This window comes from Triturus cristatus, chromosome 6 (genome assembly GCF_964204655.1).
Source record: "Triturus cristatus chromosome 6, aTriCri1.1, whole genome shotgun sequence".
Lineage (NCBI taxonomy): Eukaryota > Metazoa > Chordata > Amphibia > Caudata > Salamandridae > Triturus > Triturus cristatus.
In genome coordinates, this window is record NC_140589.1 from 1,023,122,248 (window position 1) to 1,023,137,149 (window position 14,902).

Consider the following 14,902-nt stretch of genomic DNA (forward strand, 5'->3'; position numbering starts at 1 on the left):
TTAACTACACAAACATAACAGATTCTACACTTCTAGTTGTACCTTTAATTTATAATATATGCACCACCGTTACATTACTATAACTATTTATTCTTTATCTAAAAACCAAATTTAAACTACAAAAAAAGGTAAAATTCTAAAAGTATACCTTTAAGATGTAATTTACGCAACACCTTAAAATTATTATAACTCGTGCACCTCCATACACAGTGTATTCAACTTGATAGCTACACTACATTTATCTATAACTCGCCACTCTACCATGCACTTTTCTCACAAATGATGTGATGTCCTAAGTGTTATTGTAAATACTATTATTGTATATGGTCATGTAATGTAAAAGTGTATCAGCAGTGCATGGAGAAGGTGCTAGTTATAGTTTCGTAAGGGGAGGAGGCACGTATTCAATATAGAGGAGTTCTTTATGCGGAGACTTGGATCCTGATTTTTACTTTCCATTTCAAGTACATTATTTGCTGTGACCTAGCAAAGCAGCAAAATGCCCAATTGTCAAAGAAATTCTCTTACTGTACTTAATTTTGAATGTAGCCCTTTAAAAGGTACTCTTTCTGTCTGATTGTTTAATAGCAATTTAAGAGCTACATTAGCAGAAACTGTACCCCATTTTCCTAGTGCTGCAGCTAATGTTTCAGATTGAAATCCAGGGTGGGCACTGAAGGCATCTTGCATTTAAAAAAAAAAAAAAAAAAATTAAACAATGTACAGGAGTCTAGGTCTAAGTGCTGTAATTTTCAAATTATTCTTTTAAGCCTTATGCTCGACCAGCTGCAGTCATTCCAAGTGGCTCCTCCTAATCACAAAAGATCTGGCATGCAAGCTGTACTTCCAGCTCCTGCTACACTAATCCCTAGTTTGACCCCTGCTTGGTGGCAGCTGAATCTAATACATGACCACTCCCCAATTTTTACTGATCACTAGCGCTGGGTAGAACTTGCTGAGTTTTATTCTGCAGTTACATGAAAACTCTGCGGGATTCTGCGGAGCTCCGAAAACGAATGGAATTAGGCATGTTGCACCGCTCGTGCTGATTTTCAGCACCAGGAGCTCGAAAAAATCATCGCGATTGGCACCATGTGGTGCGCCCTGCTTCTCAAGTTGATATTGCTGCCGCTCAAGTACATTTTCTACTTGAGCTGCAGCTTTCTGACTGTGAATGGTCATGTCCACCCACGTTGGAGAAATCTCGCCAGACGCTCTATTAACAACCGAAAACTGTGCTAGGGGACACCAAATCTCCACTGTCAAACTTACCGATGGAGAGTTGCGTGGGAAAAAAAACTCTGCCACGTAGTGGCTGGCGGTATGTGGCCAGAACTCTGGATTACGCATGGCCAAAACTCCACCAGTGGAGCGGAATTTATCACCCACCCCTACTTATTACCCCTGTAAAAGCTCCACTATTTTACAGTCTATTACCGGACGTTTAAAGAAATGACCAGTTGCTAAACATCGCATGTAGATTGTTAGCCTTGGTGTTAAATGCAGTGCATCTGAATGTACTGTTTTCTTTACAATACTTTTAGAAAAATTAAGTTAATTTGCTAAATATTACTTCTTTCTGTGTTCCAGAGGCGCCCTTTGGTGTGAAAACTATTTACCTATTTCTTGAGCTGCAATGTAATTTTTGCTTTCTCTTTTTTTCACTGCAGGCTGATCAGCTAATTGAGAGACTGCAGGCAGAAGTACCAGCTAGTTGAAATGAAAACATTCGGATGTATGTCACAGTGAATTCATGTTTGTTCTCACCAATGTTATTTATAATGAGCATACTTTTTACACGCAGTCTGCTAGAAAATCATTTGTCAGGAATCTAGCGATATGTTAAAAGCACTTATTTGATTACCTTTTTGAAAAAACTTTACAAATCGCAATGGTTGGAGAGGGAAAAGTAAATGAACTCGCTGCACATGAATATGTATGTAATGCAAATCAAAAAGCATGAATTGAAATATGAAACCAGAGTTTAGAACATAGAAGTAGTATTTGCGGAGCATGTATCTATTTTTGAATCAATTTCAATGCAATTCAAAAGGGTGAGAGGGAAAGGATTCATTTTTTTCAAGCACCGCACTGTTTGCAAATATTTTTCTGTTATGGCTTTTAAACTGATTGTGAAAAAGAGCAGCTCTCATTTACTCTGGGACAGGCCTTATTTGCACTGCCCACAATGCTCACGATATAACACTATGAACCGCTCTGCCCCCCCATTGGCTACCATGTTATTGATATATTTCACAGTACCTTTCTGCAACCTCCATTAAATTGCAGTTTCTCCTATCCAGTTGTGAAGTGTGTCCGGGTTATATTAAAGACAAGAAGGCAAGCATTAAGCAGTCTCTTTTCTTACTGTTTATTTCACAGCCATTTAAAGAACTGCAATTTCAATAATTATGTTTAGCCAAATAGGATATACCAGTTAGTACACCAGTTAAGTTCACAGTATATATTGGGCATCCTCCATGAACACCACTTCTGTTCATGATGTGCTCTCACAGTTAGTAAATCTGTGTGCAAACTTAAACATCATAAAAATGTAAATAAATCCTATAAATAGCCATAATATGTTCTCCTGTCCATACCCCGTGTTCATCTGAGAGGTGTATGCAAAGTCTGAATAGATATTGTCTTTCCGAACTCCATACTCTCCTGTTCAGCTTGCCTCTTCTTTAGTGGAGACCGGCACTAACAAATAACCAAAAAAATGTGTAAACCTCAGTTCCAGGGTGGCATAAGTACCTTGTCTTTAGTAAAATCAGGACTCTCCTTCACAATTGGGTGGGAGAGTCTACAATTTTATTACAAGACCGAGGCTCATATTATGTATGTTCTAAGCATATCAACTACTAGGATTGCCACATGTTCTATAGATTAATAGTAAAATGTCTTAAATGTTGATACCCTTGACCAATCTACAAACTTAAGGATAACCTCCAACTTACCTTCTGCCCACAAAGCTTTAGAAGCCATAGACTTCCTATCTGAATGAGCCCCAAAACGAGTAGTGTGTACCAATGTCATAACCCCCTTATCCATCTACTCAACATAGTAGTAGATGGTACTGGAGCAGAGTCTACACAGAGCTTTGAACATTTGTGTATCCGTAGTCCTCATATGTGTAGGGATATTTACATATTGGTTAAGACACCTCATCACACACTGTTGTGGATGTGAAGGGAAATGTGGTAACACCACATAAGTATACACATTCTTTGTAGCCGCCTAATGTTGAAGTGCAGCCCTAAGGGGAAAAAGTCATGTCAGAAATATCCAAAGCACAGACATCACAGAGAACAACTTAAAGGATAGAGCATTATTATCACCCAAAACATATTTAGCAACAAATTAACATCCCACCGTTGACTCTGGGTTTAAGAGTACTCGTATGTCTCAAACCTTTAATAAATTTACATAGTAAAGGATGTTTCCCCCCCCCCCCCCCCCCAACTGGTTTACCAACCCCCTGCCAATGATGCCAGGAAATTCAAAACCCCAGCAAGATCTGCTGAAATTGGATCTCTACTCCATTCCACATACTAGCTGCTCCAGGCCTACCACCATTTGTGTTTCTGTTTCTCGCACTGCGAGAAAGCAGAAGTGCCTGGTTGGCGGTGGGCGGTCCTGCTCGAGGGCAGGGGGGGGGAGTGGCTTGCCCACTGTTGTGGGTAGTGGCTGTTTTGTCGGCCCTGAGTGGAGGTCTTGTTGTTGGGACAGCAGTGTGTAGTGTAAGTTTAGACCATGCATTCAAGAGACCTCTGCAAAGTCTTACTTCGATAGCAACACAGGGAGGGTGCAAGTGAGGATGGATATGTACGGCAAGCTGTGTGGACGTATTACTGGGAGATCTGTGTATGGTGTAGATCGATGGAACCGGAGTTGCACTAGCGCTGTGCCATACTGATTTAGCAGTGCAAGGTACAAGTGCGGGTAAAAATGCTGTTGTGAAAGTTGCAGGCAAGGCTATACATGCCCATTTTCACGAGTAGAGCCGCGCTGTAGGATTTCTGTAGAAGTAATATTGACATAAAAATGCAGGGTAGAAGTAAGGGAGGGTGCATGTTTTAGAAGCATCATGTTTATCTGTGCAAAGCGCAGGTCTGTATTCGGCTGCATTGGAGGAACTCTGGAATCTCACTTGGATAGAAACACATGGGGCAAGTGAAGGTGGAAATGTATTGTGAGTCCTGTGGCTCTCTTAGTCCGGAGATAGCTGTGCATAATCTGGACAGAAGCATTGAGGGCTCTGGAAATGCAAGTCCTTTGATATCAGTGTAGGGTGCAAGTAAGGGTAGAGATGCATGGTGAGTGTTCCATGCCGGTACAAGAGGGTTGAGCACCCTGCGGCATTCTTAGTCCTTGGATACCAATGCCTGATACAAGTGAGGGTTGCGATATTTCTGTGAGCTCTGTAAATTCCTTAGTCCTGGGATCTAAAAGCCTGTTCAAAGTGAGGGTAAAGCTGCTCGGAGAGGGCATTGTGTCTTGGCCATAGGGAAGCAGTGCATGGTGCAAGTTAAAGATTTATAGTGAGAACTCTGACTGTCTATCTTTGGTGGTAAATTAAGGCAGCCCTTGTTGCAAACCGTATAATAAACACAGGTTTCTAGAGATGTTCATATGTGAAAAGAATATTTGTGCACTTAAGTTATGTGGTTGTCAGTCACCTTCCTGCTTTCTCAAATTTGCTTGAAAATGCACCATTTGCCCACTCTTTTTTAAAAGTTTACCCCTCCGTAGGTGGTTCAGGTTCGCTTGCGAGCATACCACTTTCAAATGTCACCAGCCGCCACTGCTATCTTGTAGCTTCTTGTAGAAAAATTGCAGATTCTCCTTGCCAGTTGTGAAGGAGAGTCCTGATTTTATTTGGGACAACAAAGCGAGTATTATACCACTATTCTAAATATGCCACCCTGAAGCTGAGGTTGTCACATACTGGTTGTTTTTAGTGTGTGTCTCATTTAATCAAGTGGCAAGCTAAACAGGAGGAGTCAGTTATCGCAAAGGTGACATCTAGTCAGACTTTGGATGGACATCTCAGTTGGACTCTGGTCACGGACAGAAGGACATATGGCTACTTCTAGGATATTTTTTCTATTTAAGTTTACTCACAAATTTTGAGTTGTAAGATCTCGTCAAGAAAAGGAGATGTTCATGTCAGCCGTCCTATGTTTACCATGGGTTTGACTGGTGTACTTATTGGCATGGCCTGCTTAGTCAAGCAGAATTACGTGAATTGTAGTTCTTTAAATGGCTGAGAATTAAACAGTGAGAAAAGAGACAACCTAATATGAGCATCTGTCTTGTAATAAAATGAGGTTTAAGTCTGTGTTTGGGGACTCCAAAGTTGGATTATGTTCTCTATACATGTCATGGTCAGAATGAACCTCATTACAGTTTCTTCTCAAGGGTATCACTCTCGTTCAGGGAAAGGACTGTGTTGATGACCTATTTTATGTAACTTCTAACATTGTGTATTCTAAGTGCATTGCTACTGCATGGATGCAAATAGTTTACTTCTCAATACAATTTTGAAATTGTACCCAACTCATAGTGGCTCATCTGGTTAGATAAAGTGAGGTGAACTCTGATTCACTTCTTTTTGTGATCTATTTTTTCCTTTCCTGATAAAGTGTAAAGTTTTCCAGGGGCCATGCATTGTTAATTGAAGGAACATTGATTGTGTGTCTTTATTTGTGCCCTGTAAGTGCTGCAATCAGCCTGAATCATTCAGACAGCCTTCTACATGCGAGTGCATAACTTTGTGTAAGGAATGGTTTAGTTTCCTAGACTGTCTGTTTAAAAGATTTGATTCTTATTTGTTATGTAAATAATTAGATCAATAAAGTAAATTATTTCATTTGTAAACATGTACTTTTTAAGAAATGTTGTTTTCCTTATTGCGTTCATTTTTCATTGTCTTTAAATATTTACTTGCAACTTGGAGGATCTAGTATTATCATCATTGGTGGTGTTCTGTTTCATTCCATACCTTGGCAGATTCTTGAGTTGCAGTACGTCCACGACTTACCAAATTTCAGTCTTCTTTGTTTATTAAGGTGTACTACACAACGCATACCACTTACCTGGACAGTCTCAGTGCTTTGTGTCCTTCATGCACATTTCCTAACTCAAGCATACGTTTTGTGATCACATGTTGCTTAGAATAATCCACCAATGGTGCCTACATTCAGGCTGTATGGTAGGAGACTCTTTGTGTGGCTACGTTAACGTCAGTCCCCTCTCTTCTACATAGCACAAGGCACAAACTCGAGAGAGCCCTGGACATTAATCACTGAATGAAATAAACTGGTGAATGTGTCGCTTGAAGGTGAAGTTGAACAAATCATAGAAGGGTGGGTGTCAAGGGGAAGAGAACTGTATATTAATACCGCAAGTACATATGAGGAAGTGTGGGGTACTGGCCTTGGCAAGATTTAAAATGCCCCCTTCTTCCATGCTGGCCCTGCCTTTATGAGAGTGCATGCTCCCATTCAAATGTGTATATAAGAGATAGCCACATGCATTTTTTCATAAGGTGAAGACTAATGGTGACCAGTGTTAGTGGTGGCTTTCTGTTAAACAATATTCAGGAAAAAATCCAAAATGAGATGAATGTGTGCTTAAATTGAAAAACATTAAATTTTTAGGAAATATTTCTGTTTGTGAAATTAGATCATCAAAAGTGTTACGAACAAAAATGTATAGTCTTCTGTATTTTGAACAAACACTTGTAAAGCTAGTGGGTATTGCCAACACAGAGCATGAGATGGGCTGGGAGAGAAGTACATGAGAGAGAAACACAGAGCGGAAAGGCACTTGAAGGAAGCATATGTGGGAGAGGAAGAGAAAGCTGGGAGACATGCCCTCATGGAGTGCTTAGCCCAAAAAAGTTCCCTAAAAGTGAGCAGTGTAAACCTGATTGCTGTTGTGGGTGCAGCTCCCTGGGAACTCTACTGCACTTGCTATAGGAGTGTCTGGGACTGACGTATTTATCTCAGATTCTGGATGAAGTGATACCCACCTTCATACCCAATAACCTAGGTTCCAGGCCTACGTGACCTTGGGGCTTCCCAATCCCCTTACTTTCCCTCTAAAATCACGTAGGGGATGATGAGCCTGGACCTAGGGGCGCAATACAGAATATTTTGACACATTGGCGCAATGACTAGATACCTACTTATCAAGGCTGGCTCCCCAGCCTCTGGTATATATTAAAAATGGAGAGGAGGACCCTCACACTTTCAACACAGATCTCTTCCTATGTTGAACTCTGGCAACCTTTTTATTACTTTATTGACATCTGAATACAGAGAACATGCCTGCCCTAAATATCTTTGTCAGATAGACATCATGACTACTTCACCCTCTGAGAGTACCAACTAGAAAGCAATAAACATTTTGCATGATCACATCACCCATATCACTCGATATCATCTGGTTCCGATAGGGAGAGGGGAGTTACGGGATTCGTTATTTGTTTACTTAGTATTGCATAATGGCGCTATTTCTGCTCATGGCAATGCTTTGTTACATCGCTATGACAAATTGAAATTAATAAGAAAAAGATGTAAACCATAAAAGTGAGCAGTGGAATGATAGAAGCCAGCAACAATGAGCAATGGTAAAGAGGCTATGCTCCAATTGAGGGACAAACACAAGATTGGCAAGCTGGGACAAGACTCCCGGTCCCAATGAGGAGGACTTCTCAGTGCATTTTTGAGAAAAGTCTAGGATTATTGAATGGGAGCTACAACGTGCTGCTCCTAACTTGCGGTCTATGAGCGCCCTTGCTTCGGCAGTTTGCTACTTTCTACCCCACAGTGTACACTCCCAAAAACAATGCCTCTTGGAATTCTTTCCTGCTCCCGGATGGGGAGGAGCTGTTACATTCTTTGGCGTCTCTTAAACCCTCCAACCATCTCATTGATCCACTTCCTGCTACGCTTCTCAAAGATCTCAACTCGGCCATTCTCCCTCTCTGGACCCAGATCATTCAACAATCCCTCTTGCAGGGGAGGATTCCTGTCTGCCTTAAGATGGGGCAAGTCACGCCATCCCCAAGAAGCCTAATCCCAACATAAAGGACCCCAACAATTTCTGTCCAATCACCAGCATCATGTCTTTAGCTAAATTGCTTGAGAAATGCATTCACACACAGCTTTGCAACCACATCGAGAAATTTCAGCTTCTTGACCTCCACCAGTCAGGCTTTAGAGGGGGGCACAGTACAGAAACCGCTCTAACTCACATTGTTGATGACGCCTTGAGATCTCTTGATCAAGATGTTCCTTGTCTTCTGATCCTTCTTGACTTGTCTTCTGCATTTGACACTATCAAACATGATAACTTGATTGCTCTTCTTCAACATAGGATGGGGATATCTGGCCACGTCTTTAATTGGTTCGCCTTTTTCCTACATAACCGTACCCAAAGAATCAAAGTCAACAAATCACTTGCTGCTAGTACCCCGGTCACTATTGGAGTACCTCAAGGGTCTGCACTCACCCACGCTCTTCAACCTCTTCATGGAACCTCTAACTGTTATTCTGAACTGCGCTAGCATTCAATACCATATGCACGCGGATGACTCTCCACTTTATTTGAAGATTTCAACTCCAGAGGACATAAAAACTCTTAATGGTGCGCTTCAAAAACTCAACAATGGCTAACGCATAATAATCTGTTACTAAATACCCTCAAAACAGAATTTCTCCTGATTACCCGCCGTAATCACTCGCCATCTACGCAAACAACTTTCAGCACTTAACTGCACCCCTCATATTGTTGACTAGTTGCTAGTTCTTTAGGCGTCACCCTGGACAAATGCCTAAATATGCAAGCCCACATCAGTGCCACCATTAGGAGTGCCAGTCATCAGCTCAACACTCTTGGGAAAATCAAGACTTTCTTACCTCCTGAGGACATCCAGTCAGTAGTCCAATCTCTAGTTATCTCACGATTGGAATATGGTTTGGTGACTCTAGCTGGGCTTCCTAAGGCTAGGTTAGCTCCGCTGAGAGCTACTCTGAATGCCTCTGCCAGACTCATCAAGGGCTCCAGAAAGCAGGATCATATCACACCTGACTTAATTCAACTTAATTGGCTTTCCATTGAAGCTAGGATCCGCTTCAAGATAGCATGTCTGACGCATAAAGCTATTCACTACAACACCCCCTTTTACCTGGCAAAAAAACGTAAGCTGTCCGGCTCTAGTCAGAACTTAAGAAGCTCTAATACTCTACTACAGAAACCTCCTAAATTCAACAAAAAAAGATCTTACAACCGTGCCTTCTCCGGGCTTGCTCCAAGAATTTGGAATGTCATTCCGCTGGAGATCAGATCCAACCCCTCGACTGATTCATTTAAAAAACATGTCAAATGGCTACTCCTGAATGAAGTTCATCAGCATAGCCCTGATGCCATTTGCAAGTCACTTCCTTCTCCTACTTGACAATCATTTTACATTGCATTTCAAAATGTATTTTGTTGTCCTTTTGACATACTGTTTCACTAGAACTTCACTGCGCCTACTAGTTACCTGTTGATCACTTGTTATTTCGTCTTCCCCTTGCACCACCATGTACTTTTCATGTTTCAGGTACTTTTTATGTTCCCTTATTTTACTGTACTCGTTCTGTTACCTCATGCTAACGTTGGTTACTTTGTACAGCGCTCTGATACCCGTTTGGATCTTGTTCGTGCTCTATAAAACCTTTCAAATAAATAAGGCAAACCCATTGAATAAGAAGCAAGAAAACGAGTGACGAAAGCGAACCAAAGGCAAAAAATTGCCAGGTTGTAAGCCCCTAAAAGTTCTTGTAAACCCCGATAGGTCTCTTGCAAACAAGCAACTCAGTGTGTGGGGCTACTTGTCAATCAGCTTATCACACCCTTTCCTATATTGTCACAGTAAGCCTCACTAACCCTGCACCCTTGGATAAGTTGGTAGAGGAAGGGGTAAAAAAGCAAGAGGCTGATGTGCAGTAGGAAGCTGACATCTCAAGCCTCCAGTGTATCAGCCTGGATATTTCATCACAGGGCCACATGATTTACACACTGTGCAAGCTCCATCTTTCAGTTTTCCCCTCTACAGTGGCGTAGTGCAAGTTTTCCCAAGCCTCCTCAGCAGAGCTGCTTGGCCAATGAGGGGGCTGAACACCGAATCAGGTAGAGGATCTATGGAGCACAAGCTCCCATGGTGAAGGAGAAGCTGAAGCTGTAGGTTAGGGTAAGTTAAAAAAAAAAATCTCAAATTTTTATGTGGAATAGAGCACTCCTGCGTGTATGTGTGTGACCACGTTTGAGCATGTGACTACGTTAGTGTGTCTTCTCTGTCCATATATCTGTTTATGTATTCTCCCTGCTTGTCTGTCTGTGTATATGTAAGATTTACTCTGCTGGCTGAGGCATCTACCATGCAGCTAAGTTGAAGGCCGATCCTAAAACATGGCACTTGCGAGCTATCAGCACTGCCTAGTTCCTTCATAAGAGTCTCTCTTGCAAAGGCTGTGTGTACAGCACCTTGTTGACATATAATACTCACGCCACGTAATAAATCACCTGATATAATCAGTACATTTTTAAATACATAGAAAATAAAATAAATCCCAAAGTTTTCTAAATGTTTGTCAGAAAAATACAGAGATGCAGCAGTGTGATTTGACAGTCAATCTTAACTTTTTTTGTCTCTAATGTGAAACGCTTACAGACAGCTTGGTGTCGAAGGAACTGTTCATTTGAAATAAGTGAACTTCCTTGAAGGATAAAGTATTTTAAATGGGCAGTAGTGCTTTGGCAGAGTCTGCTAGCCAGGCTGTTTGGCAAATAACTCATTTTGCCCAAGTCCAATTGGCTTTGTGGAGACCAGCCTTCTTTCTCTATAAGCAAGTTCAACTGTGTGGACAGGCTGCTTAAAATCACACAGCATTGCACATGCCTGGACTAAATAAGCACTCAACTGATGGTAAGTTACAGAAAAAAGTCTCAGGTGTGTGTGTGCTGCTAGGAATTGTTTGTGATTCCTTTTATTCTGATGGATACTTCTACCTGCTGAATCCTCACCTTTCTTTTGGATATGCGAGGCACATGTCTGAATCCAGACACTCTTCAATAGCTCTCCCACACTATTGGAGCTGCTGGATCCACTTGGGCACAGTACGTGGGCGTCCTTATGACATCACTGGAGTGATAAAGCTCCCCATTAGCGTGCTGACGTCTGTTCCCCTTTTTCCTTGCCATTGACACATTCCAAAGCACTCTACATTCTCTTGAACAAGTCAATGTATTCTTCAAATATATAACATCTTTAGGTGCTCTTTCCTCACGATGTCACCAACCAAGTGGTGAGACTTAAACAATGTAGACTGCAATGCCCAAATGTTGATCACAGGTCCCTACGACATCTGCTTGTGGTGCCTGGGATCTAAACACAAAGTGAAAGTCTGCGAGTCCTGTCATCAAATGCATCCAAAGGGAATCAAGAAGCAGGAAGCCAAGATGTTTATGGCCAGAACACTAGCAGAACGACAAGGGTGTCTCAAATCAAGAAAGTTGCTGCCTTAGTCAGAACTCGGCTAAAAAAAACACAAAAAGAAGAGGAGGCATAAGTCTTGTCATCTCACATTGAGAAGTAAGTCTCAAAGAACCCCAACTTCGCCCTGTCCAGCTTTGGACCGAGAACTGATGGATGAACCCATGGAAACTGTGGAGTCTGTTGCGCATCTGAGCTGGCTCCAGTTCTGAAGTCGCCGCAGTCTGCAGCACCCAGCCATGTCCCCAGGCCGGTCAGACTTACCCAGAGTTTCCGACTAGTGGGACAGACCCTTGGATGAATGCCATATTTATCATCTTTAGTAGCTCCATGATCTTCTCTAGAATGTCTGCTTGCCTCATTAGTATGATGGCTCTCTCATATGGAGGGTTACCGGTGTCCTAGCACTCAGTGCCCTCCAAGCCTTTTCTACTGTTGCCCCCAGTTTCATGGTCAATGACTCAGATGCCATGATTCCAGCCATCAGGGTTGACACTGAGAATAACCTCCACTAAGCATCCCGACTTCGTCGCTAGACCCCAACACCTCAACCCCAACACCTCTCCGGCACCGCAAATGGATTTTCTGACGCCTCGAAGGATGCTGCAGGTGCCAAAGACAATTTCACCAGCACAGCTGCCAACTCCTCCTCCTTCCCCACAACAACTGTCTTTGACTCAAGAGGTGCCGCAGCTCACTCGACCGAGTCTCTTCCACTGAAGAACCTGCCGATCCAATCTATTGCTCCATTAGAGAGACCCAAGCATTAATGGAGGAGAGCAGTTTTTTCTTTTGATGAATGGATCCACATGAGGATCCCAATGCAGAATATGACATAAATGGATAATTGATACTGAACCCCAACTTTGCAGGCGTCAAAGATGCCAGTGGCATTGATATTTCCCTGGAGTGAGAGCATTTATTGCCAATGGGTATCCCCCCACCAGAGGTTACCGCCTAAAGCTCTGTCATTAGCAGGGCAGTTGACATGTTACACCTTCATTTACAGTCCACAGAGAGAAAATCAGATCTCCTTACTGAGGTACTGTATTCAATCTCCCATATGTTGTGACCGTTTTTCCCTTTCAATATGGCCCTAACACGGCCTATACTAGAGGTATGGGAGAAGCCGGCAATGTCTAATGCGGTTTCCAAAGCCATTGTCTGACACTACAAGACAGCTCAGGGAGATCCTCCTTTCCTCTCGTCGCATCAGTCCCCAGCTCCTTGCTTCTCCAAGCTAACACCTGGTCCCTTCCCCACACTATCTGACAAGGAGTCAAAAATCTGGAACAATTTGCAAACAATATGATTTTGGCAGGAAACATGGTTCTAATGTCCCTTAACACCACTTGTATCCTTAGCAGAGGTGTCAATGGTCTCTGGGGCTCAAGACAAACAATTATTCCCAACCTGAAGAATGATATACAAAGGCATTTATTAATAGGAGATGGTCAGGCCGCAGTGAATCCAGGCAGAAACTCGATTGATTCAGATGGATGTGACGGCCAAAGGGACATCCATCTCTCTCCGTAACTTTGCCTAGCTACATAATTCTGGTTTCTCTCAGGGTATAAAACAACTTTGATAGACCTCCTTTTAGAAGGCTCCCACCTCTTTGGTGCAAACGCCGACTCTGAATTAGAGAGGTTCAAGAACAAAAAGGCCAAGGCCACATCTCTAAACTCAAACCAGAAACTATCAATAGTTTCAGACGTTTTGAGGCTCCAGCACGGGATACTCCTTTTGGTTGCGATAACAATCCACCCAGCAGCAACACCAGGTGAACCCCTCTACAAACAATACAGAAGACAAGGCAAATAAAGATCAAGCCCACTACCTTCTTCCCTCCTCTTCTTTTGCTTCCGTCCACCAAAGGGAAGCAGCCCTACTTTCCCCTTGTCTGAACACACTTGGACAGTTGGGGATAGGTATCCATGTTTGGAGGATCATCACTTCAGACCTTTGGGTCTTTCAAACTGTGGAAAAGGGGTTGGGTATGCCCTACCTTGCCAACCGAATCACCCCATTCATCTCTACCGACTCATACACACCCCTGCCAGGCCATTTAAATGTCCTACAGTAAGAAGTAAAGGGCGTTGGTTCTAGAACAGGCGGAGGGCCAGGGATGTTACTTCTAGTCTTTCCAAGTTTCTAAAAGGATAGCTGTCCCCATCCGATCCTAGACCTTAGGGTTCTGAACTGGTTCCTCAAAAAAGGAAAAATTCAAAATACTGTCCCTAGCTCAGATTCTGCTAGCACTGGAAGTAGACTACTGGATGGTGTCTGTTGATCTGCAAGATGCTTAGTTCCATATCTCTATCTCACTGTTGCACAGGAAGTATCTACTCTTCGTGGTTGGATCTGAGCCCTGCCAGTTTGCGGTTCTGGCAATAGGCCTCACTATCCCCTCTCCAGTCTTAATTAAGGTGATGGCAGTGGTTGTGACCCATCTCAGATGACAAGGATTCCTGATATTTCCTTACCTGGACGACTAGCTCCTAAATGCCAGCTTGCCAGAGAGGGAGTGCCACCATTTCCACAAGACATCCAAGTTGCTGTTCAATCTGGGCTTTTCCATCAACAATCCCAACTCTCACCTGATGCTTTCTCAGCACATCCTGTTTATGGAGGCAGTACTGGAAACCAGTGAATGAATCCTTCCCTCTTCAGAGGGTTCGCAACATTCAGGCTATCATTCTGATGTTTCACAATGGAATCATCACTCCAGTTCTGATGGTCTTACGCCTGCTCAGTCTGTTATCCTGCTGCATTTTTTTGGTCACTCATGAATGCTGGGACATGAGGGCCTTCCAGTGGTGTCTCCACAGGCAGTGGTTCCAACAAGGTGGAGATCTTCAAGCTTGTATCAAAATCTCCAGAGACACCGTTGCGGACAGTGGACAGTGGTGGAGTGTGAATGGCCCCTTCTCTCAAGGAAATCTGTTCAACCTTCTCCTCTGGTGACAACAGTTATCACGGATGCCTCCACTTTAGATGGAGGGTGCATCCGGTATCCAGAACAAAAGATATTGGATATCAATGTGTTGAGATTACATGTGAAATGTCTGGGACTTAAGGTCTTCCTCCCTTCCCAGTCTATTCAGATCTTGACTGACTACACAACCGTGATATGGTACATCAACAAACGGGGGGGGGGGTGTAGGATTGCAATTACTCTGTCAAGAAGCTCTGGTCCTGTGCTCAGGACCATCAGATCTCCCTGTTGATGTATCACCAGGCCGTAGTACTCCATGTGCGATCCAATAGTCTCAGTTGGCGTCATCTTGCCGTGTACAAGTGGTGTTTTCATCTGGAGGTTGTCCAGGGCATATTCTGGCTCTGGGGGGGTCT

General features: G+C 42.9%; 1 protein-coding gene across 1 annotated transcript in view; it reads left to right on the top strand.

Annotated features, from left to right (window-relative positions):
• Positions 1–5,885, top strand: part of HINT3 (histidine triad nucleotide binding protein 3) — a 129,046-nt gene extending 123,161 nt beyond the window's left edge. The window contains exon 5 of the mRNA XM_085611815.1: positions 1,671–5,885. Within this exon, the coding sequence (XP_085467941.1) occupies positions 1,671–1,718 (48 nt within the window). The 3' untranslated portion in view covers positions 1,719–5,885. The remainder of the gene's footprint in view (positions 1–1,670) is intronic.
• Positions 5,886–14,902: the final 9,017 nt, after the last annotated feature.